The sequence below is a fragment of the Chaetodon auriga genome, chromosome 4 (genome assembly GCF_051107435.1).
Source record: "Chaetodon auriga isolate fChaAug3 chromosome 4, fChaAug3.hap1, whole genome shotgun sequence".
Taxonomy (NCBI): domain Eukaryota; kingdom Metazoa; phylum Chordata; class Actinopteri; order Chaetodontiformes; family Chaetodontidae; genus Chaetodon; species Chaetodon auriga.
Window position 1 is genome coordinate 25,055,601 of NC_135077.1, and position 27,580 is coordinate 25,083,180.

Genomic DNA, 27,580 nt, shown 5'->3' on the forward strand with positions numbered 1-27,580 from the left:
CACTGTTTGAATCCTGCACATTGGACTACTGACTGTCACTCTACCCACTCTCCACTGAATTTGCATCTCGCCGAGTTGAAGAATACCCCTCCTTTTGACCCCCTCTCTCTCTTTCTGCCAGGCAAATATTTTAGCATTAGCTTGGAGCCCTCGTATTTTGTGACTCAGCCCATCATTTTTGGGGACTTCATCAAGGTCACACTCTTCTTTTCTTATTGAAAACATTTGACACGTTCAGGAAAAAATTGCATTTCTATGTTTACACTGAAAAGCCTCACAACATTTCTCCTGTAGGTGGGTGCAGAGAAAGAAGACCGTCTGTATGAGGATCTGACAGACACGGATAAGATTCAGGCTGTTCTCCAGGACTACCTCGATGATTACAACATGACCTTCTCCAAGGAGACCAAGCTGGTTTTCTTCCAGGACGCCATTGAGCACGTCTCCAGGTGTGTACATGCAAAGTTGCACTGCTGAATTGCAAGATTTTTTGTAAGGTGGCTTCATTGGTGGTTAATGAGATTTAACTGTAGGTGATACAAACTGTGAGAGGAAAGTTGCACCGAGGAAGAAGTTACTCTCAACACTTTCTGATATTGCTTATTCAAAAGGAATATCTATAGATGCTGTTACATTATCTCTTGGAAAATTGCTCTTACAGTGTTTGAGAGGTACAGATGTACTGCATGAAATGGCACATAAGTCGTTGCTGATGAGGAGATGACTGTAAGATGTTTAGATGAGTTTGATAGAATTCATTTGTACAAGTCTCTACTTTTATGTTTGAGCTGTATTGTATCAAGACATGTCACTCCACATAAATGTGTTCTTTAATAATAAAAGTGAGCAGGTAGGGAGCACTACATTGCTCAAAGACCCTCTGAAAGGATACATGGCTCTCATGTTGTGGAATCAGTGATCTGTGTATATCTTTATAACTACGACATTTCCTGCCTTCTTCTTCACAAATTGCTATTTTTTTCTGTCTTTCTTTTAGGATTGCCCGTATGATTCGCCAGGAGAGAGGCAATGCCTTGCTAGTGGGGGTGGGAGGTACAGGCAAGCAGTCCCTCACTCGGCTGGCAGCCCACATGTGCGGGTATCGCTGCTTTGAGATCGAGCTGAACCGAGGCTACAACTATGACAGCTTCCATGAGGACTTGAGGAAGCTGTACACGATGGCTGGTGTGGAGGGCAAAGATATGGTGTTCCTCTTTACAGATACTCAGGTATGATGGAAGGACTTGACTGATATAAAAATAATAAACATTTGGATACCTGCAGATAGCTTTTTTTCTCTTGTTGCACATCCAATTACATTTAGAGGTATCTGCTCGTTTTCCTGTTGTAGATTGTGGTGGAAGAGTTTTTAGAGGATATCAACAACATGCTGAACTCTGGCGAGGTGCCCAACCTTTTTGAGAAAGATGAGCTCGAGCAAGTCCTCGCTGCCACTCGTCCTAAAGCCAAAGAGGCAGGAATCAGTGAGGAGAACAGGGACGAGGTATGCACAGACACAAACACTTAAAATGTTAAAATGTAGCACTGCAAATATCCATAACATATGTAGGCATGATATGATGATATGATCAATAATACTCTCATGTTTGTGCAGTAAATGTGAAGCTGTCACCAGCAGCCAGTTAGCTTAGCTTAACACAAAGACTGGAAACAGGGGGAAACAGGTAGCCTGTCATATCTTATTTGTTTAATCTATACAAAAATAAAGTTGTGGTTTCATGGGGCATTAGCTCTTACACACAGTAACATACGGATTTTGATAAAACAATCAAAAATACCAGATATTGCCACATAATGATTTAGATTTTCAAATGAAATCATTTGTATCAAACACTGCAGTAAGTAACCTAAGAGAAGCAGCTCAGAGAAGATAATTAAGAGCTCTCATAACATTTCAGAAACGACAAACATGTTAGAGTGTTTCCTACTAAAGTCAGTGCCCCCAAGTGAGCTGTAAGAAAATATCAGCCTTTTATTTTATCTGCCTACTGAGAGCACATTTCCAGAAGTTATGGAAGCTGTATGTGTGTGTGCACGCGCGTGTGCATGTGTGTGCGTGTGTGTTTATGTGCATCCTTCAGGTGTTCCAGTATTTCATCTCTCGTGTGCGAGAGAAGCTCCACATTGTGCTGTGTATGAGTCCCGTGGGCGATGCATTCAGGTCCCGCTGTCGTATGTTTCCTTCACTGGTCAATTGCTGCACAATCGACTGGTTTGTGCAGGTATGCTGAGATAGCTCTCATTTTGTTGTTTTTGCCATATCTAGTATATGGTGATATTAGATGATTTTGTAATTAAAACCCTGATCCCAGAAAGTTGGGATGCTTTTGCAATCAGTTATATTACACAGATCAAACCATATATATCTAAATATATAAATACAAATATTCTAATTGGTACAAAGATGTTGTGGGGTTTATCTTTGTGTTTGTTAGGATGTCACTCTCTTGAACCAGTCTACAGCCCCAGCAGCCCCATTCTTCTTTCACCCTATGGAACATTACCACCATGCCACTGGTCTTTTCCTCCCCCTTCTTTCTTCTAACATTTTTCTTGTTTTACATTTATCCTCTCTCTCACCCACCATTCTCTTCTCCTGCTCTTGTTCAGGATTGTAGTTTATAGCTTTTTATCCATATTGCTCTGCTTATATGCATTGTTAGCATATTGAATTTTCACTTGATTCAGTTGTGGAAGCTTGTAATTTGCATCTTTATCGAAATTCTTTTTTATTATGTTTTTGTTTTGTTTTGTTTTGTTTGTTTTTTTTAATCTTTCTATTGCTGGTCTGTTGAATCACCCTGCGAATAAGCAAAAGCTAAAAGAAAAGCTATATATCCTCGCCCTCACTGCAAACCTTATCTCACTCTTTCCTCTTTTCCCCTTTTCTATATGGTTGCAAGTGGCCTCGTGAGGCACTTCTCTCTGTCTCTCAGGCCTTCTTCCACAATGTGGACTTTGGCAGTGAGGAGCTGAAACAGAGCTTCTCAGCCATGTGTGTGGAGATACACGTTAGTGTCACTGACATGGCTGAGCGCTTCTACTCAGAGCTGAGACGACGATACTACACGACGCCTACCTCCTACCTGGAGCTCATCAACCTCTACCTGTCCATGCTCGAGGAGAAGAGACAGCAGCTGGTGTTTGTAAGTCTAACCACCAAAATGCACAAGCAGTTACCAGAACAAGTGATTAACTGCGTGTGGCAAAGCAGAAATAGCAGCTAGTTGCTCTTGCTAGTGGTTAATGATAAATGTGAACATTTTTCTCTGTGATCATCTTCTTTGTGGTTGTGACACTGTAATGCATTTTGTCGTAGACCTTGTAGATTGCATGCAAATTATGTATAATATATCTGTGTTGGGGTGTTTATGTATAGGCCAGAGATCGTGTGAAGAACGGTCTGACCAAACTGCTGGAGACCAATGAGCTTGTGGACAAAATGAAGGTGGATCTGTCTGCTCTGGAGCCAGTCCTGAAACAAAAATCCATTGATGTTGATGCCCTCATGGAGAAACTGGCTATAGACCAGGAGAGCGCTGATGAGGTGTGTGTGAGTGTGTGTGAGAGAGAGAGAGATACGGTATCACAGAACTTTCAAAAATGTGTCTGCTGTCTCCTTAAGGTGCTTAAAAAGCCTGATACCCGTTTGTCATTGCTTCAGTGTATGTGTGTGTATCGTACAAAAACATGTCCTTTCCACAGGTGCGTAAAGTAGTGAAAGAAGACGAAGCTTTGGCCAAGGTCAAAGCTGAAGACACCCAGGCCATGGCCGATGATGCCCAGAGGGACCTGGATGAGGCTCTGCCAGCCCTGGAGGGTGCCAATCAGGCCCTTAATTCTCTCGACAAGGCAGACATCTCTGAGATCAAGGTGTTCACCAAACCTCCAGACCTAGTCATGACCGTCATGGAGGCTGTCTGCATCCTGCTCAACTGCAAGTCAGTGTGCTTCTCTCTCACTCTAAACAACAAGACTTTTCCTCCTCAGAGATTTTTGATTCGAGATGTATCTCTGCCTCTCCCATCACATAAAATTGCCCTTCTCTCCCTGGCTGATATTTCATTATTACGAACTCAGATGTCACAAATTATGTCACATCCTAATAATCTATTTCAGAAAAAAATTAGGCGTGGCAGATGCCATTTGATAGGGCTTTTCATAACAAAGTCATGAGCGTGTGGAGAACAGACCAGGCATTAAGGACTTGGTGAAATCTAATAGCTAATCTCTGTATGATGTTTGTTTCATTTGTTCAGCACAACTGATTTAATTCAGCACCAGTGTCAAACGGTCACCTGTCAACAGAGCCTGATTCTGTCTGATCAAAAGTAGAATACTGGTCCAGCTTTAGTCTGGGATATGTGACTACAAAAATAAAGAAAACCAAACAGGAAAATGTAATCACCCGCTGTGAGTGTCCCAAAAAAAGAACCATCAGGCATCACATTTTTCATGATGATCCATCATTACAATCACAGTCATCGCTGTAGCTGCCTTCATCATCATGGCACTTACAATATCAACATCATAATGATCATCATCTTAATTTTTTTTCTTTTCAACAATGACCATCATCATTATAACCACAACTGTCACTCTGCCAAATGTGTGAGATTATGCCTGTTTTTTTAATCCTACATATTTTGTAGTCAGCATCCCGAGCAATTACCCTGCCATCTCATGAGTCACCCCTCTGTCTGCCCTTAAATTTCATCATTAATCTACTAGATTGCTGCACTAAACCCAATCCTGCCCAATATATTTTCACACTCACACCTGGTACACTTGCACTATGTGGATCCTTCACTGGCTGCTAGTACATGAATATGAATGTGTCTCATATCTATTTATACATTATACTATTTTGTTTCTCCTTGTTCTGAGTTATTCTGTTGCATGAGATCTGTAAGGTCTATGTGTCTTTTATTTAGAGTATCATGACCTGAAGTAGCTGATGTTATGTGAGTTAGTTATTTGTCAGTAGTGTTTCATTCTTATGCCATTCCCAGCAGTCACCAGTTCTGGCCTGGGTTTTCTAAATCTAAATCTGCCATGCTCAAATTGGAAATCAGCTTCCATCATTTTTTAACAGATATATTTTGTGCCCATATAAATTTAAGCCACACATGCACACTTATTAATTATTAGACATTTTCGTAGGCCCCCTTTTGTCACAGCTCCTCACCATCCCGTTCTACTTACAGACCGGACTGGCCTGGAGCCAAGCAATTACTGGGAGATGCCAATTTCCTCAGGCGTCTGACAGACTATGACAAGGACAATATCAAGCCTCAGATCCTGCTGAAACTGCAGAAATACATCAACAACCCTGATTTCATACCTGAGAAGGTCTGTTTGGATTTCATGTCAAGCACTCTGATATGTCAGTCAGATCTTTTGGAGTAGGGCTCAGAGTAAACAGACTATGGTGAAATATTTGGAAAGTTCTGAAAGTGCTGGAGCTGGGAGGGAAACTGGAAGGCAACCGCTGAAGTTTCAGCTATGGTCATCTGTACTTTACTGAAATGAACTATGTGGATTTAGTGGTGGCATAGATTGTTAATAATTTGTGGAACGTAACACCGGATGTTCTGTTATTTGGTGTAATTCCTTATTGTGTTGCTGTTGTTAGGTGGAGAAGGTATCTAAAGCCTGCAGATCAATGTGCATGTGGGTCAGAGCCATGGATATTTACTCCAGAGTCCTCAAAGAAGTCGGCCCCAAGAGAGAAAAACTGGCCAAGGCTCAGGTCAGTGGCATACAGTACAGCACAGTATGCATGTTTTGATCATATGGACAAATAACAGTTTAATGGAAACTGCTTTTCATACTCTTGCTCTAAATCTCAATGCTGCCTCTGTCAGATCTATTCAGTCCATTCAGTGGGTGAACTCTTTCTCTCCCCTTTCTCCATCTATTCCAACTCATGCAGGAGGAGCTGGACATGACTATGGTCACCCTCAGGGAGAAGCAACAAAAGCTTCAGGAGGTGGAGGACCAAATCAAAGTCCTGCAGGAGCAGTTTGACAGCAGCGTAAATGAGAAGGAGGATTTAGGTAAGGGGTGTTCCCTTTATGTGTTCCCATATTAAAGTCTACCTGGGTTTCAAACTGCTCAGCCACTTTATATATTATATGAATTCATTCCTGTTTTGTGAAAATCTCTGGAGATGGAGCATGTTCTCACTCATATGTCTTCCATCTCTTTCAGTACTGAAGGAGGTTTTATTACCCATTGGAACTGGAGAAAAAGAAAAGGCTGCCAGTGTTAACCTTGCTGATACTCTCTTTTTTTTCTCTTTGTCTCTTCGTGACCTCTCTCACTCTCCAAAGTTAACACCATGGCTCTCACACAAGCTCGCTTGACCAGGGCAGGGAAGCTTACTTCTGCTCTAGGTGATGAGCAAGTTCGCTGGCAAGAAAGTGTTGCCTTGTTTGAGCAAGAGATCATCAATGTTGTGGGGAATGTCTTCATTGCAGCTGCCTGTGTGGCCTACTATGGAGCGTTCACTTCCCACTACAGGCAGGCGGTAGGTACAGTGTGATGAGGTGCACTTCAGAGCTTTTAGGTGTACTCTGGCATGCAGAATGGACAACTGGTAGATTCAGTATGAGTGTACAGGGGTTGATCATTTGAAAGAAAATTAAGCTCAGTGTGACTTGTATTTCTGCTTTAAGGTGCAGTTCCCAGAACAAAATAGATATATGTTAATAGTATTGTCATTAATACCATTGTCATTAAGGTGATGTTGGGGATTTATTTGATCTTGTATTATGCCTAACTTTTGGTGGCTGATATGGAATTAATTTGGAGATGCTTCAGTTCAAGAACCAAACTTTGCTCTGGATGTCTCTGCTTACACCTGGCAGATATAACAAAAGCAAAGAAAAAAATGAATGCATGTGTTTGTGCCCCCTTTCCCCAGCTAATTGACCAGTGGATCATACAGTGCCAGGAACTGAGCATCCCCATCAGTTCCAGCTTCAGCCTGATCAGTGTTCTGGGTGACCCATTTGTCATCCGCCAGTGGAACACAGAGGGTCTGCCCCGTGACACTGTCTCGACAGAGAACGGGATTCTGGTGACCGAGGGCCGCCGCTGGCCTCTTATGATTGACCCACAGGACCAGGTGAACTAGAAACCAGGAACAGAGTGTGTCTCAGGGGTGTATTGATTTGTTGTTAGCTGTGATTAAGCATTTAATCAATTTATCATCCGAGGACTTCTATTTTCCTCTCATCCATTTAACCCATGTTAAAGCTTCCCATGTTGTGTCATGTTAGGGACAACTACATTTATACACATAAGGTTAAAAAAAACAAGTGAATAATGTTATTCCACAAATGTCTTGTCTCTTTAGATTTCATATGATTTAAAACATTGACTACATGGCTGCGGTACCAGCATAAAAAACAGAAAAAAAACCTCTTAAAATAGCACTTCCTGTCAGAGACAGTTAGAGACAAGCACACAGGCCCCTGCCCCAGGACATAAACACAGTTCCCAGCTACCCCACACAGAAAGGACACAAACCAGCTCGCTCAGACTTACATACGTGTACAGGGTGGAAATACTGTCACAGCTTTAGTTTTTAGGTCTCCTTGTAGCTGATTGTGTCCTCTTGAACACTGACAAATCCTGTTTTCTCTCCTGTCATATCTAAGCCTTTAATTCTTCTCCACCCCTTTAACTCTGTCTGTTCTTTTTCTACTGCAGCTCCTCTCTTGCTTTGCATAGACAGAGGGATGCAGACAGGGGTTAGATAGAAACTCTGACAAGTTATTTGTGAAGGCGTCTATGACTGATTGTGCTTAACAGACACACGATTCACTGTAGATGATATTTTATACTCTATAGGTCTTTTCCCACTTACGTTACCATGGTTGTCATATACATATACAGACCATCTTTTTGTCACATTTGATAAAGGTTATTTCTTTCACCCTCAGGCCAACCGATGGATCCGCTCCAAGGAGGCCAAACATGGTCTAAAGGTGATCAAGCTGACAGACCCAAGCTTTCTCCGTACCCTGGAGAATGCCATACGCATGGGCATGCCTGTACTGCTGGAGGAGGTAGGAACACACTAAAAACATTGTGTCGGAGATATAGGAGACCTTTATTGAACAGTTGTTTATAACCATTTGTGTGTGAGTGTTCCTTATTCTTGTACTCTGTGTGTGTAGTTAAAGGAGACCCTCGATCCAGCTCTGGAGCCCATCCTGCTGAAGCAGACATTTGTGTCTGGAGGACGGACATTGATCCGACTAGGAGACTCAGATATTGACTATGACAAAAACTTCAGGTTCTACATGACCACCAAGATGGCCAACCCACACTACCTCCCAGAGGTAAGGACACATTAGGTTCATCTGACATCAGCAGCTGTGCATCAGAGAAGCAATGCCAGTTCACCATGAAGTCTTGGATTCAACACAAACACACCCCTGGTGTTTGCCTCAAGCTTTTTGGTGAAGAAATCCCAAACAGGTTCCTACTGTGGCAACCAGATATTTATAGGCTTGTGAAAAAGCACATGTTTTGTGCTATAAGCAAAACAGTGACACAAAAGAACATTTTGTGCCCTTCTGCCATGGTAGCGAAGTGCCTGGTTCAATTAGTGCCGGGCTTCCTGTAATGGAATCGACTGTGGTCAGTTTGTGGGCATTGTGAAGAGATGAAGTCATCTGCCAGCTCACTGACTGTGCTGTGGCCTTTTATTCAACACCAGCCAAGCACAACAGCAACACCAAGTCAATACAAGCTTTGATTCCAGTGTTAATTCAAAACAACAGCGCGTGAAAGCAGCAACTTAGACAGCGTGAACCCACTCCACTGTTGTATATAAAGCCATTTTGTGTGCGCGTGTTTGTGTCTGTGTGTGTGTTCCTGTTGCCCTTTAGGTGTGTATCAAAGTTACAATTATCAACTTCACTGTGACCAAGTCCGGCTTGGAGGACCAACTACTGAGGTACACCCATTCACAGACACACATGACAAACAGAAATGACATGTAACCATACTCTCAGCCTCTTTTATCTAGTAATATTTATATTTGATTCATTTTCTTTCCCCCAACATTCTTTTCTCCACCCAAATCTTCCTGTAACACCTCTTCCTCTCCTCAGTGATGTGGTACGACTCGAGAGTCCACATCTTGAGGAGCAGAGGAATGAGCTGATTGTGTGCATCAACGCCGACCGCAACCAGCTAAAGGATATCGAAGACCGCATCCTGAAGCTTCTCTTCACCTCTGAGGGGAATATACTTGACAACGAGGAGCTCGTTCAAACTCTCCAGGAGTCAAAGGTAAATATGAGCTTAGCCGAAGGTCACATGGTTTGTCTTGTTCTGTACTGTTGAAAGAATGTTGATGAATGTGTTACCTGTCATCATCTATAAAGATTATTTCTACTTATATTTGGAGTTTTCTCGTTCTTCTCCTTGTTGTTTTGTCTTTTTCCTTTCCTCTGCCTCATCTCTTCTGTTCTTGTTTTGTTCTTATTCCTCTCTTTGATTTTTTGTTTTTTCCTCCCTGTTTCCACCAATCCTCAGGTGACATCGGAGGCCATAAAGCGTCGTCTGGAGGAGGCAGAGTCCACCGAGCTGATGATCAACTCTGCAAGGGAGCGCTACCGACCTGTGGCCACCCGAGGTTCAGTCTTGTACTTTGTCATCGCCAGTCTCTCTGAAATCGATCCAATGTACCAGTTCTCCCTCAAGTACTTCAAACAGGTAAGTCACCAGGCTTCATATTATAAGCCGCAGACAAATCTCCATCTGGAACATGATAATTTTCTTCGGCTCTGTCCCATTCTTGCTGTGCCTTGTTTTCTCCACCCTCAGCTCTTTAACTCCACCATTGAGACATCAGAGAAGAGCAGTGTGTTAGAAGAGCGCCTCCAGATCCTGCTGGACCAGATCCTGCTCACCTCCTACATCAATGTGTCCCGTGGCCTCTTCGAGCAGCACAAGCTAATCTACAGCTTCATGTTGTGTGTGGAGGTCATGAGGCAGCGTGGTGAAATCTCTGATGCTGAGTGGCAGTACTTCCTAAGAGGAGCTGCCTCTTTGGAAAAGGTAAGGTGGGAAATCAAGTGAGAAAATTCCAGTCAGACTTGAACCTATTCAATTTTTAATTGATCTTAGCTCTACAGTCCAATTAACTTGTATTGTGACATCCATCTTTACTATGTTATACATACCCTTCCCACACAATTCAAGCTAAGCTTTGTTTAAACATGCATTCTGCATATGGTAGTTGATGCAACAGACTGCAGAGTCATTGAGAAGAGCTGCATTGGTTCAGCCATTCAGAGTTTAAATGTACCAGAATGGCCAGCTGTCAGTGAGGTGATTGGACCACTGATGCCAGAACAAATCGCAAGGTATAAGGCGCAAGTGCCTGCAGGAATGGAGATATAATGTGTCATGAGCTCTGAATGAAAGAAAATATTTATTTTTCTTTTTTTTTTTTTTGTTTTTTTTGGCTTCTCAGTATTCTTATAATTAGACGAAAATAGAGAAATTTGTTACAGTTTGTTGGCTGGATCCTCTAAACTGCAGATAAACAAGGTGCCATTTTATTTTTCCCCTTCGAAAATCCCCCCAGGTTGGCCTGTAGGCGGTATCTTCATTCTTTCTCCCTCTTATGTTTGGATTGAGTTGATAGAAAAAAAGTCCTTTTTCACAAAGTCGCAGTTAGTCTCTCTCTCTCTCTCTCTCTCTCACTCTCTCTCTCTCTCTCTCTCTCTCTCTCTCTCTCTCTCACTCTCTCTCTCTCTCTCTCCCTCCCTCTCTCTCTCTCTCTCTCTCTCTCTCTCTCACTCTCTCCCTCTCTCTCTCTCCCTCTCTCTCTCTCTCTCTCTCTCTCTCACTCTCACTCTCTCTCTCTCTCTCTCTCTCTCTCTCTCTCTCTCTCTCTCTCTCTCTCTCTCTCTCTCAGCCAGCTTATTGCTGAAGAACCACTGAGACTGATGGAAACACAGTGAGCAAGAGACAAAAGAACATATGAGAAAGTCTGTGTGTGCAGAGAGGTTGACAAAATAATTATTTCTGTGAAGGAGAGATAAGGAAAGGAGAGTATCTCTGTTTCTCAGCTGGCCATATAACCTGTATGTAGCATGCTAATAGGGCTTGAGCAATCAATGCAAAGTACCCCAAGTCAAATGCTATAAGGCACTTCTCAACACCTTCACAGAGGCTAAATGAGGTCATCCGAACTGAGTCCATTTGACCTAAAAATAGTCCAACTTTCTTACATTTCAGTAGTTTTCGTTGAATAATCACCTTTTGTCTCCCCTTTTAGTTGTTATCTTTCCTCCCAACCCTCAGTGGGGCAGAAGGGTGTGCAGCTGAGGCACCATTGTTTCGGGCAATTAAGAAGGGGAAAGTACAGAGCAACTATTAAAAGGACCTTTGAGATTTAGCTCTGGTTTTATTGATGAGTTCAGATGGTTTTAAGGCCACAATACAGATCAGTCAGTGCCACCCAGGGGTATATTCCTGTGTTCAGCCACCATTTGGCTCTCATTTATATGACATTAGTTAGGCTGGAGGTGCTGCCTGTCAGCCGCTGTGATTCTCATGCTAATGGTGTCCTTCCCTTCCTTTCCTTCACTTCTGTCTCCAGTCTTTTGCATCACACCTTCGATGCATCCATCATCAACGTTTCCTTTGCTATTTTGAATGCTTTTTGAAATTGTCTTTGCCTTTTCACAGCATTGCCATCTCCTATCTGTTCTGTCTACCACCCTTAGATGTTTTGAATTATCTTCTCTTCACAGTTTTATTGACATGCTTTAATTCTTCTTTACTGCTTCTCTTCTCAAGGTCTGTCTTCCATCTTTTCCCCTTCTCCTTCCTTTACTATTGTAATTGGCTCCTTTTCCATTTCCCCTTCTCGTAGGACTATGCAGAACGGCCAGATGTGCCATGGCTAAGTGATTTTTACTGGCAGACATGTTGTGAGCTGGAGGACACACTGCCCTGCTTCAAAGACATCTCCAAGGAAATCACTAGAATGCATATCCGCATCAATCTAGGTAACCCAAACCTAGCGTTACTGTTCTGACTATCACATTCCCATGTTACAAAACATAATTTTTCACTGCCAGGTTTAGATATTCTAATCATTCTTCTACAACGTAGCATGCAGATCTTTATATACACAGCTGGGCAAAGGTCTTATGAAATCACCTACGAAGACGTGTAGCATTAGATAACAGTTGCCTCTCTTTTAGGACGTTTTCAAGCATCTATTAATCCAGAGGACTGGGAAGGCTATATGTCGGAGTTGCCTCCTCTCGGGAAGTCCAATGAGGCGAAGCAGGAGGTCAGAGGTTACTGGAGTGAAAGGTTGGGAGCCTTCCAGAAGCTGATCCTTATCAAGAGTTTCATGGAAGAGAACGTAAGCCAAGATGAAGTCTATGGAAAGATATTTCTGAAGGTTTTGGTGTTAAAATGAGAATAATTGTTGTCCATGTCATTGCTTTCACATGGCAAAGCAGACCTGCCACTGAATCTTACAAGAAAAGAAAGCCTTCCTTGCCAGCGATGTCCTGTCCTCTACTTATAAAAGCATCTAGTTTACCGATTGCATTTTATTTCTGTTTCTCTTAATGTCAGTCTTCCTTAGTCCTCTTTGTTATGACATCTTTCTTTTTGTTTAGTCATTTCTTACTTGCTTTTCTTACATTGAGGCTGTCTCTTTGCCTTTTCATCTGTCACATTCTTTCATGCACATATTGTGCCCTTTTATCCTGACTGCCGTTTTACTTTTTGTCCTCTTTGTCCTGTTATTCTATGATTTACTTCCTCCCCTTATTTTTTGATGTACTTCATCCTTCCAGGTGGTGTTTGCAGCAACCGAGTTTGTGATTGTCAGCCTTGGGAAGCAGTTTGTGGAAAACCCTCCTGTTGACCTGGCAAACCTCTACAGTGATATGTCCCCCTCCACACCACTAATATTCATTCTCAGCACAGGATCAGACCCAATGGGGGCCTTTCAGCGTTTTGCAAAAGAGAGAGGTTGTCTTGACAGGTAAAATAAGATAGACAGGTGGGACATGTGGCGTAAGGTCGAGGTGGTGTGACAGATAGAGATGTCTGGATGGAGAGAGAAAGGAGGAGTTTGGTATGATGATCAGTTGTTTGCACATGATCACAGGGGTATTTCCATCTTCCCCTTTCTCTCAGAGTTGAGTCCATCTCATTGGGTCAAGGCCAGGGACCAATAGCAGAGAAGATGATCCATGAAGCACTGAAGAGTGGCAAATGGGTCTTCCTGCAGAACTGTCATCTGGCTGTCTCCTGGATGCTAGCCATGGAAGAGCTTATCAAGACCTTCACTGAGCCTGGTACCGCCACACTGAATCAGCATTGAAACACTTCCATGTAATGACACGCATGGTCACACAAAGGCAGAATATCATGACACCAATTCCAGATGTGGCTACTGACCCATTTGTGATTGTATTTTGCACCGGTGCTCCAGGAAAAAAAGTGAAAGTATTTCAGTTTCAATTGTATGATTTTGATGCATGGCTACATTCAAAAAAAAAAAAAAAACAAAGGGAAAAAAACATGAAGAAAACGTAGAAGACACTAGCACATGCAACACAACAGATCCAAGCTTTAGGGTAACAAATAACTAAATGACTGTTGTTTTTAAGGGTGTTTCCTTAGTTTTTCACATTTGTATAAATTGAAAGGTATTTAATTGAATGTTTGTCTGTGTAATCAGAGAAATATTGATTAGCTTCTTCATTCTTTTGTCTATCGGTCAATAATGTTCCTGTCTCTTCCTGTGCAGACACATCAATCCACGAGAATTTCCGCTTGTTTCTCAGCTCCATGCCTACCAAAGTATTTCCAGTTACCGTGCTTCAAAACTCAGTCAAGGTAAACACACACACACACACACACACACACACACACACACACACACACACACACACACACACACACAGAGATTGTATAATCTCCCTTCAGTTTATTTCATTTGCAGATTGTCAAAGATTGCTCTGCAGGACAAATGTTGCCAGTATGAAGAAACATGTTGCATAATTAACAAAGGCTGCCTTTCTGTGCCTTTAAGTTCTGGCCTCAGAAACAATCAAGAGGTTTGAGTCAGAGGTTTGAAGCGACCTAGCTGGCACATACACGACTCACAAAAAGTTAGGGATATTTGGCTTTCGGGTGAAATTTATGGAAAATGTAAAAAGTTCACGCCACAGTGATATTATATCATGAAAGTAGGGCATTTAAGTAGAAGCATGCAATTTATTGAAACAAAAGCCAGCAACAGTGGTGGGTGTACCACAACAAAAAATGTCATTGTCTCGATAACTTGTCATGTGCCCTTGAGCATTAATTACAGCTTGACAACGATGTCTCATGCTGTTCACAAGTCAACTTATTGTCTGCTGAGGCATGGCATCCCACTCTTCTTGAAGGGCGGCCCTCAGGTCATTGAGGTTCTGGGGTACAGAGTTATGAGCCTCTACACAGCGACTCACCTGATCCCATAGGTTTTCTATGGGATTCAGGTCTTGAGAAAGGTCTGTAGTGACTAGACACACCTGCCCACACTGTAACACCACCACCACCAAAGGCTCGTCTGGTGACAACAGTGGCTGATGCATAGCGCTCTCTTTGACGTCTGCAACATCATTGGCGGCCATCATTTCTGCTCAACATGAAGCAACTTTCATCAGAGAACAGCACTGAGGTCCACTGGTTCCTAGTCCAGCATAAATGCTCCCTGGCCCATGCAAGACGATGACGCCTATGCCTGATGGTGTGGTCAGGTAACCTTGCAGGTCGTCTAGCACGCAGACCACGCTGATGTCTATTTTATTGGAGGAGTGATCATCCATGGCCACATAGAACTGTCGGCCAGTTAGATAAGAAAGTCAGCCGTTTAGATAAAGTCATCAATAATTATTATATTGTCATAATTAGAACTGATAATAGATAAGTGCTCAGAAAAATCAGGCGAGAAATTTGGGCAGTGCTTTGGTGGTTTATAAACAATAACTGCAAGAATGGTACCTGACATTTCAGTATGACAGCATGATACTCAAATGAACTAAAAACATCGAACGAAATAACCCTTGGGCTCATAACATACATAAACACATAAAGATGGCTGTCCCTGCACCCTCTTCCCTTGTCTAGGAGAAATTACAATTTTGTGGGGTAGTTTCAATAAGAGCAGCAGGTGTAAAAAAATATTAAATACATAATTGTCATGAACAGAGGTGAGTTTTTAGGGTTTTAATTAATGCCTGTCCTGGCATTGAACTTTAATATTTCATTCCAGCACTGTTGTGTATTCCAGACATAGTAGGTCAAAGAAATCTCATTAATTAAAAAGAGGAACCTGACTATTGTGTGTTAAAGCATTAAATAATGGCATTGTAGTTGTGTCCGCTGTGGGATATGGGATGATTATGAGACATAAAGGAATAGACCAAATGGATATGATTGCATTTCTTTTATTGGAAATTCAGACATTTTAGGTGCTTTGTAATTAGTTGAACAAAGATAATAGCTTCTCCTTAAAAAGAAGTGTCACAACATCAGTACAAACAATTAGTAGTATAGTATCCAGTATGAAACTATTAAATCAATTTATTTTGCAGTAGGCTTTTTAGCTGTAGTATTTTGTAGTTTGTGGTTTCCAGTTTTGGAAAGTGGAAGCAAACAATAACATGACTAATGACAAACCACTGCTATTGCGTAACATCCCCTTAAGCTCTGGAAAAAGATAAATTCTAAATGTAGATTCTCATGATTTTCTGAAAGATGAGCATTTGCCTGAGAGATGGGTAACACCTGTCTGATGACTGGAAGGAAGCAGATTCATAGGCATAGGAGTTGAGTCAAATGTCTTGAGTTGGGCCTGGCTTTCCTCTACCATTGTTGCTGCAGTCATCTGTGTGACAGTGGGGGGTTTGTGAGCAGGACTGGCTGGCTGGCTAGCTAACCACCCTCGCAGGCACTTCCGGTGCTTCTCAGCTCTGGAAACATTGTCATCAATTTTCAGAAGACTGCCAATATTCACACTACACAGTTGATTTCTCAAAAGTGAATTTAGTGATGAAATAGCATGTGAAAAATGTAAAAACTTCCCATTGTTGGCCCGCCTAGTTGCTGTGATCACTCCAGCACTTTGCAATGTGGGACACAGTAGAAAAGATAGACTGGTCTGATGCATACTGGAGATTTTGTCTGAACCAGTACGACAGCCAGGTATTTTTGGCATACTGCAGATTTTGCTTTTGTTTGCATACTGCATACTACATGCTGCATTTTGGTCTAATCAGTCCATGATGTTGTGTGGTAGCTAGATTCTGGTAGAGCTAGTGTTTCAATAGCCAGCAATGCCTGGCTGTATGGTCAGAAAATGAGCCTGGAGAAGAAAAGGATTTTTTTATTATTGAGGTTTGTTGAAGGATGGAATGTTTATAATTCATTGGCCTATGTAAGTAAAACTTACATGACCCAAAATGTAATCCATTCACAAATCTCTAAATCCATTGGTTGGACACTAACGTACCTGCATATTCTGCAAGTTCTCCTAGTTGTTTCTCCAAAGTCTATTAGTTTGCTTAAATTGTTAATAGTGGATAGCGCCACAAATCAGGTTGACATTTGAGATCTATGTGATCATGTGGGACAAACCACAGAATCAGAGGATCTTGAAATAATAGAAACAATCCGGGACATTTTCATGTGAGTTAAACCCTTTTTCGTGCTAAGATGGCACCAAGCAAAGCTGAGTTATACCACCGCTGTCTGCACCTTTAAGGTGTGTGTGTGAATGCCTGTAAAGATGCATGTATGTGTGCATGTGTGGGTTCGGCAAAAGAGAGAGGGAAAGGCATTCAAAGCAAAGCAGGGAGGGGATCCTAATTACCGTGGAAAGACACAATAACTGTCTCTTTATCACACAGAAACCCGGCGTCTGAACTCAGCTCAGAGCTTGTCAGCTGTGGCACTGGTCTGTTCATTGATAAAGCGCATCTTACTAGCTTCACCGCAGTGGGAGAAAACGAAAACAAAACAAAGCCAAAGGCGCAGGATCAACATAACATGCTTAATGCACAAAAACAAACAATAAGCGCAGCAGTCCATTAATTTCACAATACAGTAAAGCCTATATACAGTGAAGCTTACAGTCACTCTATTATTAATCTGTCTCTGCCCAAACAAAAGCCTCTGACTTTTTTTCAGGAGTTGGGTGCATCTGGCGGTATTTCTTGAGTCGACTTACTTGAAGTAAAATTAAATCCAAAACTTCCTTCGGCAGGCAAAGTAACATTGCTGGCTACACAAACAGCTGATCTTTTTGAGGATCCAAATGTCTTCAGTCAACACAAAGTCTTTTACTGATCCAGTGAGTTAAAGGACTGTTGCATAGGCTAATGAAAGTACAATATACCTCCTGTAGCAACTTCACATCACAGTGGAAAGGCAAGGTTTAGCAGGGAGTGTTGATTCTTATACCCTTGATGACACCATGGCTGTGTCATGGGGATTCCCCTGAGTGTCAGTGGGTCTTGTCTAATCGGAAACCAAGATTTGGATTCAAATCACATCTTATGCCGATGAGATGTTGGCACTATTCCTTTGTTCTCTGCCCTGAGATCTTTATCAGGCTTTAGCTTTTACATGTGAGCCTTTGTTCAGGTCTGTCTTTGTTCATCCACGTGGTGAGGTCCCAACATCTGTGTGTAATCTTTGATGTTATCAATTAAATATCCATTTACTGCTTTGAAAACTTAACTCTCCTATAATTGATAATTGATGAAGAGTATGATTTGACTTGTGTTTGTAGATCTGGAGAATCAGGTTGTGTCTTCAGTATAGACCATCGTACCTGATTTTCCAGCTTTCAGGATTATCAACAAAACAGACCTGATGGATGGGCATTATGCACAGGTGTCCAGGAGGGAGAACTGCATTTTTGGCAGTGTGAGCAGCAACTCACTGTAGCCTTCTCAATAACAGCCATCAAGCCTTGTGTATGTCTCTGTGCTGCTGTTGCCAGGTGACTAATGAGCCTCCTAAAGGCCTTCGAGCCAACATGCGAAGGGCCTTCACAGAGATCTCCAGCAGCTTCTTTGAAGACCATGTTCTGGGACGCCAGTGGAGGAAGATCGTCTTTGGAATCTGCTTTTTCCATGCAATCATCCAGGTTACACGCTGTCTCTTAAAATTGCACATGTGCTTGATCATTACTCCTCTGTGTGCCTCTATATGTTTCAGTTGTATGGTGCTGTATGTGCGGATATGTGCCTGTCCTTCTGTTTATGTGCCTATTATGTGTCTTGTTTTGCATATGTTAGGAGAGGAAGAAGTTTGGTGCTCTGGGCTGGAACATCCGCTATGAGTTTAATGACAGTGACAGGGAGTGTGCTTTGCTCAACCTCAACCTGTACTGCAAAGACGGCACCATCCCTTGGGACGCTCTCATTTACATCACTGGTAGGGAAGCCTACACACATTGCTCTATATACGTACAGGCATACATGTACAGCACAAGTTGATGTATTTGGGATTATGTATGTGCAGTGGCCTGCTCCAATCACATTTTCTATATATGATACGTATTAATTTGGCTCTGAAAGTGCAAAATCATAAAATCCAGTGTGCAAAACTTTGCATAATATGTCAGATTGTCTGGCTTTAAACAAAACAGGAAGTGTGGATGGAAACAGTCTCCCTCTGTCACTTAGCATGACATGTTTGTGGTGTTGCCAATGTGTGGCACAGACCACACACTGTTGTTTTGTCAACAACACACACATTTTCAGCCTCACATGAAATGTGGAAGGCAAAACGTTTGCTGATCTGACAAAGCAGGGCAGTTCTGTGACACGATTTCACTCTGTTCTGCAGCTGTGACCCCATGTTTGTTCAACTTTCACTCAGTGAACTTTGGCTGCTCTCTTCCTCTTGGCTTTGTGTTTGTAGGGATACAATTAAAAGAACAGATATTCCCATGCAACGCAAAGCTCTCTTTCTGTGTCAAGCATGGCAGATAAAGAAGTCAAAATAGTATGTGAAATAGTAATTTAAATTAGAACACAGCACTGTTAACAACATGCCACATTTCACATAACAGTTTTGTTCTAACCATATTGTAGCAGGGTTATGCTTTAGGGTTTAAACTGAACAGAGGAGATCACTTTGTTTGTTTTTTCTCTATTGCTTAACATGTAATATTCTCTGAGCACACATGTGAACACAGGAAATTTAAGCTGAATTTGATTATGTCACTTGTTTTGTCCTTGACTTCCATAACAGGCAAGAGATCCCTTTCATGAACAATACATCATATCTCTTAAATTCATTTGTTTCCCTAATCTGGTTTTCAATTACACCTTCAAATGATTATGTTCAGTCTCAGTGGAGCGCACCACTCCGGCATCAAATTGATGTTTCTTATTGTTTTCTCACTACTATGTTATTGGTTTAATCTTTAATTCTAACAGTTCTTGTGTGCCAGAGCTACAAACTCTTTGAGGCAAAGAATTTGGGCTCAAAGCATGATATTGCCTTTCCTCTGTTCGGAGGAGCAGCTCCTCTCTTCTGGTTAAAAAAAAACTAATAATCTAGCTTCCAGCTTTACCGCGCCTGCAGCTTGCTAAAGGCTTCAGCAGAGATTTGTCTGATTATTCACTCCGTTCTGTTCTGTCTTACATAACTGTCTTTACAATAAGTATAGATTTGAAGTCTTAAATTGTAAATGTTGAATATAAATTGAGTTTCATCTTCCTTTTTGTTCTTTGGGAATATTTACCCTCCTGCTGGGAAGTCTTTGCCTCCTGTCTATCTCCATGCCAGTGTGTGCGAGCCACATACGTGTTTGCCTCTCTGTGCTGTGCATTAATACATGAGAAGTCAAAGAACTGGACACAAACCAGACACTCCTTTAATGAAAACCTGTGACATGTATCACACTGTTTTTATGTTTTTTCACATCACCCAAGAACAGAAATGTTATCGTAGCTGTGTGTTTAAGCTCTTCAACTTAATGTTTCCTTTGTGGACTGTCCAGTGCCGCTGTAGTGCTCTCTATATGTCTCTCCCCCACTCTCTCATTCTCACCCATATGTGGCACATTAAGATGTCTGTGTGAAGCGCACTGACTGTATGATGTAGCTGCCTATGTAATCTTTATGTCTTTTCAGATGGGTGGGCAAAGAAACTGTCCCACGTTTCTGTCTCGTGTCAGTTTTTCCACATAAGAAGCAGATCGAAGCCTCTTCCAATAACTCTGTCCACCCATTCAAATGAGCGAAAGTGCTTCGATTGTTTTAACATAGTCATATTTACATTATTCAGTCAGAATTCAGATTACGTTTGGTCTCTCAACAAAGGATATCTCTGCTTGGTAAAACCTGTGAATAGCTCATGATGCTTGTTTTGTAGAATATTCAAGTGAGGGGGGTTAAAGCTGCAATGTGCATGTTTTCAATGGTTTTTTTTTGTTTTTTTTTTTCAAACACTTGTGTAATGCAATCCTAATCTGTTTCTGTGTGTGACACCCTTATGCCCTTGCGTTCCCTAATTGCCTGAGTTTGTCTTTTTTCCTGCTCCTTATTACTGATAATGGTCACCTTGGCCTCGAGCTGGATGGTGGTTAAGGGTAGACACATGATTAAGATGAGTGACAAGGTGCAATGTGAAACTGCCCATCTGAGGAGGAGGAGAGCAGGACAACAAAAACCCCCAATACACTTGGTCGTGTGAAGGAAAATGCTACTACATGTACTATAACTATTTGGGTGATGATCAAGTAGCTCACTGTCAGTGATCCATGTTTTTTTTAAATTGCTAAATATTTCTTCAGGTTTGCTTTCTCCTGACATTGTTTACTTGACAGTCAATCATCCATATTCAAATTGCCTACATATTCAATGGCTTATTCAAAATGTTTGCTGTAGAATAAGTGATTCATTGTGCTGGTCCTGAAGTGACGTTTGAGTGTGGCACTCCAGGTTCAAACTGGGTCTGAAGCAGGGGTGGTCAGTAAAACCACCGCCTCCTCTAACAAATACACAGAAATGCTGACACAGACTGACAACATCATGTGGTGTTTGTGTCTGTCTCCCCAGGTGAGATCACATATGGAGGCAGAGTGACGGATGCCTGGGACCAGCGCTGCCTCAGAACAGTCCTCAAAGGATTCTTCTCACCTGAAACCCTGGAGCCCGGCTACACCTTCTCCTCCTCCGGTATTTTCATCTCAAGCTCTCTCCTGCTCTCTTTCTCTCTGTATAAATACAGGGTGTGGACAAAATAACAGGAACACTTTGCAATATAATGAAATTCATTATAACAGATGTGTGTTTATATGTGTATATCTGCATTTCTTTTTCGTTGGATGAATGGTTTTGTTGCTTGTGTGTTGAAGGTATCTACTATGCTCCAGAGACAGATGAGCTAGAGCAATATAAGAAATATATTGAGAGTCTTCCAATAATAGATGATCCTGAGGTCTTTGGCATGCATGAAAATGCCAACCTGGCCTTCCAGGTAAGGAACAATAGTCGTATCTTACAAAAAAGGAATACAAATCTGCAAAAACTCTACATCCCCATCTCTCTGTCAGTCTGTCAATTGCCACCTTAAATATATATAATTCAATTTGATATGATATGCTTTTCTTGATAGACTCATATGAGCAGAAGCTGGAAACCAATTGACTTCTTTGTTTTCGTTGTGTTTGTTTTGCAGATGAGTGTTGATGTGTTAAAAAGTTCATTTGAACCAGTAAATGCCATTATTTATGGGCCTGTTCATGATTTAATCTGTAACTGCTTTCTGTTCAGAAGGCGTGAGAGTGCAACTGCAAAATATCAGTAAACAAGGATGCTGCAGTATGTCTATGTGTGTCCTTGAGTGTGTATGTCACTATGTGTTTGCCTCCACAGCGACAAGAAACTGTGACTCTAATCAACACCATACTGGATGTTAATCCTCGCTCAACAGCCCGTGATGGAGCTAAAAGTAACGATGACATAGTGTGCGAGCTCGCTGAATCCATCTTAGCCAAGCTACCTGGTAAACACACACACACATATATACATGACACACACATACACCTTGGCCTTTGTTGAGGATGTGTATCATTACCTGATGCTGTGCTGTTCATGTCCTTCTTGTCTGTCTGTCTACCTGTCTTCCTGGTTTGCTTCCCTGCCTGTCTGCCTGCCTATGTGCAGAGCGTCTGGACATGGACGAGGCATTGGAAACTCTGTTTGTCCGAGACAAAAATGGCCGCCTTAACTCCCTGACAATCGTGTTGGGCCAAGAGACAGACCGATTCAACAACCTGTTGAGAGTGCTCAGGGTGACATATATCTCAGAAAAGAACAGCACTTTAAAATACTTTCATTGATCTTTCCACCACTTCATTGTGATGTATAATATTTTCTGTTTCCCAGGTGTCTCTTATGACTCTGCAGAAAGCCATAGCAGGTCTGGTGGTGATGTCAGAGGAGATGGACCGTATATACACAAGCTTCCTGAACAACCAGGTTCCCACCCATTGGGCAAACTCCGCCTACCCCTCCCTCAAACCCCTGGCCTCCTGGGTCAGAGACCTGGCCCTCAGGACCTCCTTTATCCAGGTTTGAATAAGAAATGGAAAGAAATACCAACACACAACACATTTGTGCATCTTAAGGCTGATTTATACTTCTGTCTTACATTGTCGAACGTACAGCGTAGCTGTGTATCCTACACTGTGGTCTGATGTGAACCTCCCTAGAAATGTAAAGACACAGACCAGAACACCTATGATTGATTCGCTTGGTAGCACCTCATTTCCTTCACTGAGTAATGTCTACAGGCATACTGTTCATACACTAATGTGAGATAAATGGTTGCAGACCGCAAAAAATTGCCAAATGTACCTGCTGACATCTGAAAATATCAGAAATACATTTCCTCGTCCATGACTTTCAGTGGCCAGACAGGCACAGAAAACTCACCCGCTCATTATCTGCTCCCTCTCAGTTGCTGTTGTTTGATCTTCACAAAGAAAGTACATGAAGAAACTCAACACAGTGACATAGAATCCCACAGCCAACTCATATTTGGCAGAGGAATTGCTGAGGAATGCAGAAACACCAGCACACAAGTAAATGCTCACACCGATGAGCTTTGGCTCCGTGTGGATTAAGTGCAGAACTATAAATCAGCCATAATGCACTTGCTGACATTGAGCTGTATAGATAGGTTGTTTAAAGCCTGTTTTGGCTCAATAAAGATAATGGACAAGCATGTAAATGAATCAAAATTATGATAATAGGATTCTCTTCCTTCTGGCTCAAATCTCTTTGTATCAATGACTCTCACACACAGACATGACAGAGAGCTCCCTCCATGCATACTGGTTTGTGTGCCTGTGTGTGTTTTCTCATCAAGACAAAAAGCGCTAATAACACATGAACATTCTGTGTTCTTCCCAGCGGCACAGACCATCTCTCTTTCTCTCCCTGTACACCCTCTTTCAGCATTTGGTTCATCTCCCCTGACTTAAGCTGCTCTTCCGTGAGACTGGTCTGAACATGTGTGTTGCACAATCACTTAAAATCACTCTTACATGCACACACACACACACACTCACACATAAAAAAGGGGACAAACGGGAGAGTTGTCTCAGTTCATAAAGTGATGGGTAGCCGCTGAGTCAGACTGCACATGCTCACTACCTCAGAAGAGAGACTCCACCTCACTGTCAAAGTGGAGTCACTGAGTCACTTTCAGGTCCCATAAGTAAAAAGATGCCTGTAATGCATCATGGCTTGTTAAACACTGAACACAACCCATAAAAAAGTTATTTAAACGTGCACACATTTTAATTACATCCCTTACTCTCTCTCTGTCTTGCTAGACTTGGATCACGCGTGGTCAGCCCAAATCTTTTTGGATCTCAGGATTCTTCTTCCCTCAAGGCTTTCTCACTGGTAAAACACAGCAGAACCAAAATATCTTCCATGTTTTTAATGTTTTAATGAACTGTAGCAGCAAGGCAAGTTTCACGCTAACTATGCTTTCAAATACACATCAAAATAATGCCATTAGCTCCAAACAGCTCAACAATATCCACGGTTGCCACTATTGACGTGTTAGATCTTGCATAAGAACTTGATGAAATATTGTTCATGTTCTCCTTTACCTGCCGGCCTGTAGGGGTGCTTCAGAATCATGCCAGGCACTACAATTTGCCCATTGATGAGCTCAACTTCCGTTTCAACATGGTGCCAGTGTACAGAGACCAGGCAGCAGTCTGTGAGGCTCTACGCACTCTGCCCAACAACACTAAACTGGACATGGATGAGAAGGTACTTGAAAGGGGGGCATTCTGTTAAATCTAGTTGTTCCCATAACGTTATTTCAGACATGGGCACCCCCAATTCGTGCATCTGGCCAAGAAAGAGTCCTAGACATAACGTCCTGTAAAAAAATATGGTGCTTTCACACTCTGGTTTGGTTTGTACATACTAATTAGAAATGGGAATTACAAACTAAAGGTGCACATTTTTATCTTTGGACAGAGCCAGCCTAGCTGTTTCTCACTATTTCTAGTCTCTGTGCTAAACTAAGTTAACCCTCTGCTGGCAATTGCTTCATGTTTATTGTACAGACATGAGAGTGGTATCAAAGTCTTGCAAAGAAATTAAATAAGTATTGTGCATATTCCCCTAAAGTGTCCCACAAATACTTTTGCACTGGACAATCCAGCCCATCCAGATGTGATGTGACCTCACTAAACCATCCTGCCAGCTCTTCTACAGGTCTCTGCTATGACAATGAAATCCATACAGCTTTGGTACTGTGGCTGTATAAAGATTCTACAAAGCAAAGACACTGTTATGTCTCTGTTGGTAACCCAGCTTCTAAAAGGAGCAGTGATGATCTGAACATTGTTAACGCATACTGTGCACCACACAGGAGACAGCAATTCATCAAAAAGAGAGAAGTGATCGCTGTGAATATCTATCTTCACCTCCATCTCATTTGTGGAAATCCAGTTACCAGAGCCAGAGGACGGCGTGCTCGTGCACGGTATGTTCATGGATTCCAGTCGCTGGGACGATGACAGCATGGTGATTGAGGATGCGCTGCCTCGAGTGATGAACGCCATGCTGCCAGTGGTGCACTTTGAGCCACAGCGGAACTATGTGCCTGAGCCTGACCTATACCACGCTCCTCTGTACAAGACCTCAGCCAGAGCCGGAACTCTGTCCACCACTGGTACAGTACATCCTGGGTCCCTCACCCACATACTGGGTTACACTTTAGAGTTTTACATTTGAAGGTATTTACATTTTATACTGCATGAGCAGGCACAGGCTTGTTGTTTTGGATGTACGCCTAATTTTTTTTTAGAGGGTTTTGGTGTCCAGAACAATCTCTTCCACCATTTAGCACTGTAATGGATAGTTACTTAGATTTGACTTTTTCCCCTCACCCTTCATTTCTGTCCCCCTCCAGGTCACTCAACTAATTTTGTTGTGACAGTAATGCTCCCCTCCAAGCAACCCAGCGACTATTGGATATCAAAGGCCTCTGCTCTCCTGTGCCAGCTGGATGATTAAGACTTAATTAAAGGACAACAATGAATTTTAAATGTAAGTGAAATGCATTCTCTATGTACTACCTTGACGTAGCGTTGAAGCTTTTGTGGAATTATTCATAAAGTTTTTCACACACATGACTTGAGCTGAACGTGCACTTATTTCACATACAGTGTAACAAACACGAGTGAGCTTCCCCTGACTGATCTGCTTCCTTAGTACATTTGTGTATTCACGGAGGTTAATATCAGTTATATGCTGCAAAAAAGTCTCATCCAGTTGGCACTTGATGAGTACATCCAGATCTTTGAGGATGAGACACACATCTCAAAGATGTAAACTCCATGTACTAGTCTTCCATACTGGAGAGCTGCATTCCTGCTGTGCAGTAAGTCACTGGATGAATGAAATTTACAGTACACATGTAGCCTCGGGGAGAGAAAAGACGGGGGGATGGACGACAGAATAGGTACAGTAGATGGATGAACAGAGATGGGTGGCCAGATTCACAAAGGGAGTAAAAAAACAGGATAGCTGAGAGGGATGAGTTGAGACAGGAGAAGGAGTGATGATCATCAAATGATGAAATGTTTCCGCCACAACCCCCACGCACATCAGCAGCCTATTTGTGTCACTTAGGGCATGCAGTGCAAACACATAAAATATGGCTCTTCAGACTCATTAAGTATACCCACTGCAGCACTGGGACATTGTGCAGACACACTCAATCTCTGTCTCTCTGTCACACACACACATACTCTGCCTCCTCCACACCTTACTGCTTCAGTAGTGGCACACACGACCGGGAATGTAAACATTATATTTAACATCATCCTGGAGAAGAGCAGCACAGATAAAATTAAAAAACTGCAGTATCTCATGCTCACGATGGCACAACTTGTTTTTCTCAACAGTTTCAATTAGCAAAACTCTGAACACAAAATGCTATCATACTACTTTTTCCCTCACAGCACACAAAATTAAAACTTGTTGTTATCAAGTATTGATATCAGACAATAAGTAATTCTCATCAAAACACAAGATGCAGTGGTCCTTTTCTAAACATTATACACATCACAAAAAGACAAAAATGTGTATTTTAAGCAGAAGTCGTTCTTTGAAATGATGTGGAGTAAAATGATCTGTGAAAATCTAAATTTTATTCATTGAAAATGCATTGCTGTAGATGTAGGTGCTGAACTGTTGAGTCCAACTACAGTAAATTATACAAACAAAATGATGACTGATTTCACTTGACTGCCTCAGTTGATGTTTTCTGTTCTGTATCCGCCACAAAATAGATCGACACCAAACCTTATTGATATTTCAGTCACTTGTTTGCATTCTGAGGACTTGGCATGTGCTTTAGTGTTTACCTTGGCTTGTAGCGTTATGAGTTTTGCACATTGAAACTAAAACTAAGACAAAGTATCATAAAATTGTGTAAAGTGTAGTCACACTATTCAAAATAAGATACAGTGATAATGTGCTTAAATGTAGTGGAGATATGATGAGTTTTTCTTTCTTTTTTCATTGCAAACATCAGCTGAAAGAGAAAAAAAATGAGTCACGGCAAGTTTGCCATGAGGTTCTACCTGATTGCCCATTTCTCCTCGCAACTCTTCATCATTCACTCTCACTTTGCCAGTATCTGTCATCTTCCATATCCATTCCTCTGTCCTTCACTGTCCCACATGCACAGACCTTCATGCGCTTTGGTTATTAGAATAACGTACTCTGTCTATTTTTGTGCAGGGTTGGGATCTGTAGCAGAGGCAGCTGAGGTCCATGCCATGTAAAGGCTTCCCTAAAGCTGTAAATGGTGATGAGTTGTGTGGCTTTGCAGGGGCTTTTAAATACACACCATCACAACATGTCATTTTAGAGGTGAAACCTTTCCATTTATTAATCTCACCTTCATACAGATTTAATCAGGGATAGTGAAAATTGAC

The 27,580-nt window shown here is 41.9% G+C and overlaps 1 protein-coding gene across 1 annotated transcript in view; it reads left to right on the forward strand.

The window, feature by feature from the left end:
* The window catches only part of dnah6 (dynein, axonemal, heavy chain 6), a 60,729-nt gene extending 33,243 nt beyond the window's left edge, over positions 1-27,486 (forward strand). The window contains exons 47-82 of the mRNA XM_076728205.1: positions 122-195; positions 295-449; positions 998-1,229; positions 1,352-1,504; positions 2,103-2,243; positions 2,925-3,167; positions 3,401-3,568; positions 3,727-3,962; positions 5,229-5,373; positions 5,657-5,773; positions 5,957-6,080; positions 6,357-6,553; positions 6,950-7,153; positions 7,974-8,099; positions 8,211-8,375; positions 8,928-8,995; positions 9,153-9,333; positions 9,580-9,759; positions 9,871-10,104; positions 11,933-12,068; positions 12,267-12,433; positions 12,876-13,066; positions 13,222-13,382; positions 13,838-13,926; positions 18,083-18,229; positions 18,381-18,519; positions 21,156-21,275; positions 21,455-21,576; positions 21,975-22,104; positions 22,266-22,393; positions 22,488-22,673; positions 23,942-24,014; positions 24,241-24,392; positions 25,083-25,305; positions 25,546-25,682; positions 27,384-27,486. Of these exons, the coding sequence (XP_076584320.1) occupies positions 122-195; positions 295-449; positions 998-1,229; positions 1,352-1,504; positions 2,103-2,243; positions 2,925-3,167; positions 3,401-3,568; positions 3,727-3,962; positions 5,229-5,373; positions 5,657-5,773; positions 5,957-6,080; positions 6,357-6,553; positions 6,950-7,153; positions 7,974-8,099; positions 8,211-8,375; positions 8,928-8,995; positions 9,153-9,333; positions 9,580-9,759; positions 9,871-10,104; positions 11,933-12,068; positions 12,267-12,433; positions 12,876-13,066; positions 13,222-13,382; positions 13,838-13,926; positions 18,083-18,229; positions 18,381-18,519; positions 21,156-21,275; positions 21,455-21,576; positions 21,975-22,104; positions 22,266-22,393; positions 22,488-22,673; positions 23,942-24,014; positions 24,241-24,392; positions 25,083-25,305; positions 25,546-25,649 (5,411 nt within the window). The 3' untranslated portion in view covers positions 25,650-25,682; positions 27,384-27,486. The remainder of the gene's footprint in view (positions 1-121; positions 196-294; positions 450-997; positions 1,230-1,351; positions 1,505-2,102; positions 2,244-2,924; positions 3,168-3,400; positions 3,569-3,726; positions 3,963-5,228; positions 5,374-5,656; positions 5,774-5,956; positions 6,081-6,356; positions 6,554-6,949; positions 7,154-7,973; positions 8,100-8,210; positions 8,376-8,927; positions 8,996-9,152; positions 9,334-9,579; positions 9,760-9,870; positions 10,105-11,932; positions 12,069-12,266; positions 12,434-12,875; positions 13,067-13,221; positions 13,383-13,837; positions 13,927-18,082; positions 18,230-18,380; positions 18,520-21,155; positions 21,276-21,454; positions 21,577-21,974; positions 22,105-22,265; positions 22,394-22,487; positions 22,674-23,941; positions 24,015-24,240; positions 24,393-25,082; positions 25,306-25,545; positions 25,683-27,383) is intronic.
* Positions 27,487-27,580: the final 94 nt, after the last annotated feature.